This window comes from Theropithecus gelada, chromosome 7b (assembly GCF_003255815.1).
Source record: "Theropithecus gelada isolate Dixy chromosome 7b, Tgel_1.0, whole genome shotgun sequence".
In the NCBI taxonomy this organism is placed as follows: domain Eukaryota; kingdom Metazoa; phylum Chordata; class Mammalia; order Primates; family Cercopithecidae; genus Theropithecus; species Theropithecus gelada.
The window spans coordinates 24,198,461-24,207,960 of NC_037675.1; the positions used below are offsets into that span (position 1 = coordinate 24,198,461).

General features: G+C 45.0%; 1 protein-coding gene across 6 annotated transcripts in view; it reads right to left on the minus strand.

Annotated features, from left to right (window-relative positions):
• Positions 1–2,861: 2,861 nt before the first annotated feature.
• HAUS4 (HAUS augmin like complex subunit 4) overlaps positions 2,862–9,500 on the minus strand; it is a 9,294-nt gene continuing 2,655 nt past the window's right edge. For 2 of the 6 annotated variants that reach the window (XM_025392115.1, XM_025392114.1), the window contains exons 3-10: positions 8,733–8,875; positions 8,516–8,647; positions 7,764–7,898; positions 6,529–6,625; positions 4,498–4,643; positions 4,235–4,365; positions 3,809–3,877; positions 2,862–3,349 (exon numbers count right to left, since the gene is read on the minus strand). In XM_025392115.1, coding sequence (XP_025247900.1) covers positions 3,166–3,349; positions 3,809–3,877; positions 4,235–4,365; positions 4,498–4,643; positions 6,529–6,625; positions 7,764–7,898; positions 8,516–8,647; positions 8,733–8,875 — 1,037 coding nt within the window. In that variant the 3' untranslated portion in view covers positions 2,862–3,165. Of the gene's footprint in view, positions 3,350–3,808; positions 3,878–4,234; positions 4,644–6,528; positions 6,626–7,763; positions 7,899–8,515; positions 8,648–8,732; positions 8,876–9,500 lie in introns of all 6 variants that reach the window. The other 4 variants (XM_025392112.1, XM_025392113.1, XM_025392116.1 and 1 more) reach the window with 3 other exon arrangements.

Sequence of the window (9,500 nt, forward strand, 5' to 3'; positions counted from 1 at the left end):
GGCCTCCCAAGATGCTGGGATTATAGGCTTGAGCCACTGCGCCTGGCGTCAAGGTCCATTTTAAAAGTTTTTATCCTTACTATTTCAAATACTAAAACTTTAGTATGATTCAAGATGATTAGTATACCAAAACTAATTGACTGAAGAAATGCTAAATACTATAAGTATCAGGAAGAACTATTTTGAGATTTTTGAAGTTCATTTCCAGCTGCTATTTAAAGAGGAAACGGATTTTTATACACCAGAGAAATACCACCATGTGGTATCTGACAGTTCCCACCTTAACCAAGCAATGAAACTGAGCATAATTAAGTGACAAATTCTGACCTGATGTCTCCAGCGTAATGTATGTGAAGTATGTAATGTCATTTATTAAGTATTCTTTGCAAAATTGTTTCACCCAAATCTAATCAAGTCTGTAGACCTACTTCCAGTTTTGAGGAAATATAGGCTTACAGCCCTGACCAATAGAACTTTCTGCAATGATGTAAATATTCTATATCTGCACTAATACAGTAACCACCAGCCTACTGAAAAATTCAATTTTGTTTTTTGAAAAACAGGGTCTCACTTTGTCACCCAGGTTGCAGTGCAGTGGCATGTTGGACAAAATCTTTTTTTTTTTTTTTTTTTTTTGAGATGGAGTCTTGCTCTGTCACCCAGGCTGGAGTGCAGTGGCGCAATCTTGGCTCACTGCAACCTCTACCTCCCGGGTTCAAGTAATTCTCCTGCCTCAGCCTCCCTAGTAGTTGGGATTATAGGTATGCACCACCACGCCTGGCTAATTTTTGTATTTTTAGTAGAGATGGGGTTTCACCATGTTGGCCAGGCTGGTCTCAAACTCCTGACCTCAGATGATCCACCCACCTCCACCTCTCAAAGTTCTGGGATTACAGGTGAGCCACCACGCCCAGCCTGGACAAAATCTTTAGCTCCTCCATCCTGACAGAGGGAAGAAAGAAATGTCAAGTGGAAGATCTCTGATAGGAGCAGGGTTAGGATTGGGCACAGTGCCTGCCGACGGTCAAGGTGTGGGTTAAACACTGATAGGATAAACAAGGTCACTCTGAATCTCTGAGAAATTGATCTCTACAAAAAATACAAAAATTGGCCAGGCGCAGTGGCTCACACCTGTAATCCCAGGACTTTGGGAGGCTGAGGCGGGTGGATTGCCTAAAGTCAGGAGTTCAAGACCAGCCTGGCCAACATAGTGAAACCCCGTCTATACTAAAAATACAAAACTTAGCCAGGTGTGGTGGCACATATCTGTAATCCCAGCTACTCGGGAGGCTGAGGCACGAGAATTGCTTGAACCCAGGAGACAGAGGTTGCGGTAAGCCAAGATTGTGCCACTATACTCCAGCCAGGGCGACAGAGCGAGACTATCTAAAAAAAAATATATACACACACACACACACACACACACACAAAAATTAGCTGGGCATGGTGGCACATGCTTGTAGTCCCAGCTACTTACGGGGCTAAGGTGGAAGGATAATTTGAGCCTGGGAGGTTGAGGCTACAGTGAACCATGTTTATGCCACTACACTCCAGCCTGGGCAACAAAGTGAGACCCTGTTTCAAAAAAAAAAAAAGAAACAAAAAGTTGAGTCAAAGACATTAATTGTTCTTGTAAATAAATCCAGATCATCATTTGATATTAGCAGAAGAATACCCCAAGACAGCTTCCCTAGAAAGTGGTTTCAGAAACTCAGTAGGCTCTTCTAAATAAAGGTGGAGGCCTTCTGTTTCTATTCATAGTCCCCTATTTTGACGCCAGCCAGGACTCTGCCTTGTTCTAAGCTAAGTAGACTGTTGAACTTGGTTCCTCAGGGGGATCTCCTCCAAACCTCTGCTTTTAGAGGAAAATGTAGCCCTCAAACCACACCAAGGGAACCAGGAACACAAGTGGCTTGTGTCCTTTCCTATAACTGAGCTGGACACTGGCTGCTTTTTTTTTTTTTTTGAGACAGGGTCTCACTCTGCCACCCAGGCTGAGTGCAGTGGTGCCATCATGGCTCAGTGCAGCCTTGACCTCCTGGGTTCAAGTGATCCTCCTACCTCAGCCTCCTGAGATATTGGCACTACAGGCACATACCATCACACTTGCTAATTAAAACAATTTTTTCAGCTGAGTGTGGTGGCTCACGCCTGTAATCCCAGCACTTCACAAGGCCGAGGTGGGCAGATCATTTGAGGTCAGGAGTTCGAGACCAACCTGACCAACATGGCAAAACCCTGTCTCTACTAAAAATACAAACATTAGCTGGCCATGGTGGTGCATGCCTGTAATCCCAGCTACTAGGGAGGCTGATGCACAAGAATTGCTTGAGCCTAGGAGGCGGAAGCTGCAGTGAGCTGAGATCACGCCACTGCACTCCAGCATGGCAACAGAGTGAGACTCTGTCTCAAAAAAAAAAAAAAAGTGTTTTTCATAGAGACAGGGGTCTTGCTATATTGCCCAGGCTGGTCTCGAACAGCTGGGCTCAAGTGATCCTCTTGCCTTGGCCTCCCGAAGTGCTGGAATTACAGGTGTGAGTCACTGCTCCCAGGCTCAGCTGCTTTATTATAACTCCCACACTGATACGCATAGTTAGAAAATAGCTCCCTACCTGCCTGAGCATCTAGCACTCCTTTGGACATTATAGTTCTTCAAGAGCAAGCCCAAATTTAATCCACTGTACTCTCCCAAAATGAAGCCTCTAAGACTTGATGTAGGCAAGCTGGCACATCTACTTCTTACTCTTTGCATAAGCATCATATATCTGTCTCTATTTGGATCCACTCAGTTCCCCCCTCCTTACCCACATAGCCTTCAATGTTCTTTTTCCATCTTTGCCCAAGGAAAATGACTAAAATCCTAAGATATAATATCATAACTTTATTCAGGAGATAATCAAATATAATACAGGGCTGACACTGACACACAGCTATGGATAAAAATTATATAAATCTGCTTGCTAGATTTTCCAGAAGAGGCCCAGTCATTATAAAAAATAAAGGGAAACCACGAGGGTGCCTAAATGACTGCAGTGTTTCAAGTAAGCGTAAGCATTTCCACACTCCCTTGTAGTGAAGGCAGCCCCAGGTGAAGGTGGTCCTACTAGCAGGAAGATTAGGAGGCAGCAGCTGTGCAGAAGCCATGTTTCCTGGCCCGGCCAGAGCTCAACGATAGGCCTTGTTGAACTCCAGGAGAGCCCACCGCTTGTTCTCCGTTGCCTGCTTGAGTACGGTGTACTCTTTCACCAGCCTGTCAAACTCTTCCCCAAGGACCTCATAGGAGTTCAGGACCTGTCTTGACTTCTCCATGTCCTGCTCCTGTAGGTGAATGGCTCCTTCCAAACGGTCCCTAAGAGCCCGGGCAGAGAAGGTACAATATAAGGATGCTGCTCCTCAGAAAGCAGTAGACAAAAATGAAAACTTTTTCTTTCTTTTTTTGAGACGGAGTCTCGCTCTGTCATGGAGGCTGGAGTGCAATGGTATGATCTTGGCTCACTGCGGCCTCCGCCTCCTGAGTTCAAGCGATTCTCCTGCCTCAGCCTCCCGAGCAGCTGGAACCACAGGCACACACCACCATGCACAGCTAATTTTTGCATTTTTCAGTAGAGACAGGGTTTCACCATACTGGCCAGGCTGGTCTCAAACTCCTGACCTCAAGCAATCCGCCGACCTCAGCCTCCCAAAGTGCTGGGATTACAGGTGTGAGCCACCGTGCCTGGCCAAAAATGGCAACATCTTTAAATAAATGAGTTTAGGGAATGTGAGAATCACCTGTGAACAGCTGTACCAGACTCTTAGGAGTTCTCACCTAATCAGACGATGAACTTCCACTTTCTCAACAGTGTAAGTGTCGGACAAAATCTTTAGCTCCTCCATCCTGACAGAGGGAAGAAAGAAATGGCAAGTGGAAGGTCCCTGATAGCAGCAGGATTGGGAATGGACACAGTACCTGCTGATGGTCAAGGTGTGGGCTAAGCACTGATAGGATAAACAAGGTCACTCTAAATTCCCGAGCAATTGATCTCACAGTAAAGTGCCTATTTCAGAAGGCTGTAAAAGAAAAGTCTCAAGGATGTTGAAAGCTTTTGGGTAATCCAAAAGGTAATACTCCTATGTGACATTTACTGGATACCCACAAGGTGCTAGGATAAGGGAGAGGAAAGAGATTAGGGTGAGGGATAGAGGGCTGATATGTGAGACAGAATCCCTTAGATCCACAGGGGTCACAGCTCACCTCAGCTTAAGGATCATAGCACTGCATTTGACTTCCAGGTACTGGGCATTGATGCGGTCTAGCTCGGATTGAGTCTTCAGCCGGTGTTCCTGAAGAAGCCTCTGCAGCAAAGTGAGGCAGCGGAGAAGCACCTGAGCCCCAGATGGAGGAAGAAGAGGGCATGAATATAGTAGAAAGAACCGTAGATCAGGAATCTTTGGCTTCCCCAAAAGTGCTCCTGGGCTCAGGATAAAGGAAAGGGGCTGTCCCATGCCCTGATAAACCTGGGAGTAAGTAGCACTCTTCTTCTCCAGCAGCAACATCTGTTCCTTCTGTTGGCTCTTGGCATCCTGGCACTGCTGCTGCTCACCCACCAGGACCTCTGCAAGTTTCCACACCTTTGCTGCCTTCACGGTTTCACTGTCAGCATCTGGGCAAAGGGGGCAGAGGACTGACAGGAAAACCCTAATCGCTACAACCCCTCTAAAGCAACTTTCCAGTGCCCCTATCCTATATCTAGCCCCACAAATCCTGCCTAATAACAGGTTTTCTTCTAATAATCTATTAAAAATGGCCCCATTCTGGGCTGGGCATGGTGGCTCATGCCTGCAATCCTAGCACCGCAATCCTAGCCAAGGCAGGAGGATTGCTTGAGCCCAAGAGTTCAAGACCAGTTTGGGCAACATAGTGAGACCCTGTCTCTACAAAAAAAATTCTAAAATATTAGTTAGGCATACTATGCACCTGTAGTGCCAGCTACTTGGGAGGCTGAGATGAGAGGATCACTTGAGTCCAGAAGGTCGAGGCTGCAGTGAGGTTTGATTGTGCCACTGCACTCCAGCCTGGGTGACAGAGTTTAAAAAAAAAGGGGGGGGGGGGGCGTCTGGTTCTCATAATTATTAAATAAATTATCTTCACTCTTACCTTTGATTCCAGATTTGGACCTTAATTCTTTTTTTTTTTTTTTGAGATGGAGTCTTGCACTGTCACCTTGGCTGGATGCAGTGGCACAATCTCAGCTCACTGCAACCTCCATCTCCCAGGTTCAAGCAATTCTCCTGCCTAAGCCTCCCAAGAAGCTGGGATTACACACGCCTGCCACCACACCCAGCTAATTTTTTGTATTTTTAGTAGAGACGGGGTTTCACTATGTTGGCCAGGTTGGTCTTGAATGCCTGACTTCATGATCCACCCGCCTCGGTCTCCCAAAGTGCTGGGATTACAGGCGTGAGCCACCGCGCCAGGCCCGGACCTTAATTCTTAAGTCATAGAAATGGTTTAGGGAGGCCAAGTGTGGTGGCTCATGCCTGTAATCCCAGCACTTTGGGAGCCCGAGGCGGGCAGATCACCTGAGGTCAGGAGATTGAGACCATCCTGGCTAACATGGTGAAACCCCAACTCTACTAAAAATACAAAAAATTAGCCAGGCATGATGGCAGGCACCTGTAATCCCAGCTACTTGGGAGGCTGAGGCAGGAGAATGGAGTGAACCTGGGAGGTGGAGCTTGCAGTGAGCTGAGACCACGCCACTGCACTCCAACCTGGGGGACAGAGCGAGACTCTGTCTCAAAAAAAAAAAAAGATACACATTCAGGGTGGTCAGACTCAAATAAGAAAATCATTATACAGAAGCAAGTAAAAGCTGAAATATGAATACTACATCTAGAAACACATTATTATAAACAGCTTGACATAAATGGTATTATACCCTCCAAGTTTATACAGAGAGTATAAGGTGTTCTATGAGTCTGAACTTTCCTCCCTAAACCATTCTGAACCTCCTGAGAGAACTCATCCTTCCCTGCAGCAGGAGGACACTCCCACTTGGTATCTTGCTGAATAAAGAGTCCTTACAAAAGTCCTTGTTTTGGCTGGGCGTGGTGGCTCACACCTGTAATCTCAGCACTTTGGGAGGCCCAGGCAGGAGTATCACTTGAGGTCGGGAGTTCCAGACCAGCCTAATCAACACGGAGAAACCCCATCTATACTAAAAATACAAAATTAGCTGAGCGGGGTGGCGCATGGCTGTAATCCCAGCTACTCAGGAGGCTGAGGCAGGAGAATCACTTGGACCTGGGAGGCAGAGGTTGCAGTGAACAGAAATGGCACCATTGCACTCTAGCCTGGGCAACAGGAGCGAAACTCCATCTCAAAAAAAAGTCCTTGTTTTTATTCCACCAGCAATGAAACAAATAAGCATCTCTGATGGGTCTAAACCTCTGTCCCAAATCTAAAATCAAAATATATTAGTCTCAGAAGAGGAGACCAGGAACCCTGAAGTCCAGCTGTGAGCAGAACAGAGAGCTAGCACTCACCTGAATTGGGATCATAGTAGCAGAGCAGAGTGAAACATTTCTTTTTGAGCTGCTCCTCTATTTCTTGCTGTAGCCGAGCCCTCATCCACACAAAATCCTAGTCAGAGAAGTAAAAGCAGAAATGCAAATAGACTGTAAGAACTAGGACATCTCAGCAATGAATACATGATGATAACCCGAACAATAGCCAAAGAAAATGCATCAAGAGACATCAGAGAGACTCATTTTTCACCTATCCATTAGCGAAGAATAAAATGACTGTTAAGACCCCATGTTGGTGAGCACATGGGGGATCCAGGAGTCCTGAAAATACCTTTCTGGATAGCAGTTTGGCATTAGGTACCAATATTGTATATGAGTATGCACTGACTCAGGAATCCCACTTTTAGCACCAACACTACAGAAATAATCACACAAAGGTAAAGACACATATGAACCAGCATGTTCATCTCCCTGTGGTTTCTAACAGCAAAAATGTGGAAACAAGCTTAATATCCATCAATAAGGTTAAGCAAATTATTCTACATCCATACAGTAGAATCCTAGCAGAGATTTAAACTGATGACATAACACTAAGCACTATGTGCCTAGATACTTTGCTAAGAGTGCTATAAAAGGTATCATCTAATATACATTTATGTATTGACTTGAAAAGAAATCCAAAATATATTACATGAAAATAGACTGTACTTTTCTTTTTTTGAGACAGGGTCTCACTCTGCCCAGGATGCAGTACAGTGGCATGATCACAGCTCACTACAGCCTTGACCTCCCACCCTCAAGTCAACCTCCCTTCTCAGTCTCCCGAGTAGCTGGGACTACAGGTGTGCACCACCACATCTGGCTAACTTTTCTTTTTTTTTTTTTGGTAGAAATGAGGTCTCACTATATTGCCCAGGCTGGTCTTGAACTCCTGGACTCAAGTGATCCTCCCACCTCAGCCTCCCAAAGTGCTAAGATTATAGGCATAAGTCACTACACTCAGACTTATACTCTCTGTATAAGCATGAAGGGTATAATACCATTTATGTCAAGCTATTTATAATAATATTGTGCTTCTAGATGCAGTATTTCAGCTTTTACTTGCTCCTGTGTAACGTTTTTCTTATTTGAGTCTGACCACCCTGAATGTGTATCATTTTTACAAAAACAATAAAGCTTGACAAAAAACATTTTAAAGATATGAGAGAAATTAAACTATTTCATTTATTTTGTTCCAATATCTCCCCGCCAACCTCTGAGAGTGGCATGAGTTCCAGAAGGTCCGCTTTCTCCATCCCCAGCAGTGGAGGTATCTCCCTCTCCTGGCTAGGACCTAAGAGCCGCATCAGTTCAGTTACAAGTAGCCGCTGTTCAAGGGTCTCATGAAACTGACAGAATAAAAAACAGGAAGAGGTGACTATAAAACTTCTCCCACTCCACCTCTTCCATCCTCATGAACCAGTTTTTCACATATTTTCAAAGTCTTCAAATATGTCATCTCCCCTCAGATAACTCAGCTGCAAGTGACTTCTCCTGTCAATGTTTGTATTTCAAACTCTGATAACACATCCACTCCTTCCCATAACTACAGTCCATTTCTCTTCTGACAACCCATTTCTCAAAGCTCCTACTTCCCCTAGATCACATCATAAGACAAAGCCACAGTTGGCCTGCTGGTTCTTGTACCTGGTTTCTTTCACCTCACTTTTTTTTGAGACTGAGTCTTGCTCTGTCACCCAGGCTGGAGTGCTGTGGCACAATCTTGGCTCACTGCAACCTCCGCCTCCCGGGTTCAAGTGATACTCCTGCCTCAGCCTCCCAAGTAGCTGGGATTATAGGCATATGCCAGTGCGTCTGGTTAATTTTTGTATTTTTAGTAGAGATGGGGTTTTACCATGTTAGCCAGGCTGGTCTCAAACTCCTGACCTCAAGTGATCAGCTTGCATCGGGCTCCCAAAGTGCTGGGATTACAGGTGTGAGCCATCACGCCCAGCCTTTGCCTCACCTTTTTGTCCTCAGAAGTTACATTTGTGTCTTGCATCTTCACATAGTAGTCCACAAGCAACTCTTGAATGACTCTATGTAAAATCTCAGACCTCAGCCATGTTGTCTTATGCAGTCGAACTTCCTTCCATGCCTAGAAATCCAAAAAATCTCGGGTAGGAACCTCTCTCTCTCTCAGGATTTTCCCTTCTTCTTATCTCTTCTTCCAAAGCCCTTACCTGAGCCTGCTCCTTTGCCAGGGTGAGGCTTAAGCCACTCTCATCCACATGCTGTGAGAGATTCAGGAGAAGCTTGCTGAAGTATGGGTTCTGTAACAAGTCCTCTTTACTCAGGTTACAAGGAGGAAGTTGTTTGCTGCACACTTAACATCATGTCCCCACAGGTACAAAAAAACAAAAAAGATGCAGACTCTTACTTTACATAATTGAGCATAACTTAATACTTCCAAAAAACCCCTAGGATTTTTATAGGAAAGATTGCTAAATCTAATGAGTTTTTTTAAAATCCACAAATAAACTAGGGGTGATATTCAAGGTAATAAGCATTTATATTATATATAAAGATATTAAGGGGGAATAAGTAATAAACTAAGATCTTAAGAAATGGAAATGCGGTTGGTACATATTAGACAAATAGAATAAAAATTAAGGGACCATTAGTAGGAATCACAATGCATGAAATGCCTCATTCATCCAAAATTAATAGAGTTCTTGAAGTAGGGGGGAAAAAAACAACACGTGAAGTTCCAACTTTGGATGTGATGTGTAGTCACATAAACAAGACTAACAGGGCCGGGCGCGGTGGCTCAAGCCTGTAATCCCAGCACTTTGGGAGGCCGAGGTGGGCGGATCACGAGGTCAGGAGATCGAGACCATCCTGGCTAACATGGTGAAACCCCGTCTCTACTAAAAATACAAAAAACTAGCCGGGCGTGGTGGCGGGCGCCTGTAGTCCCAGCTACTCGGAGGCTGAGGCAGGAGAATGGC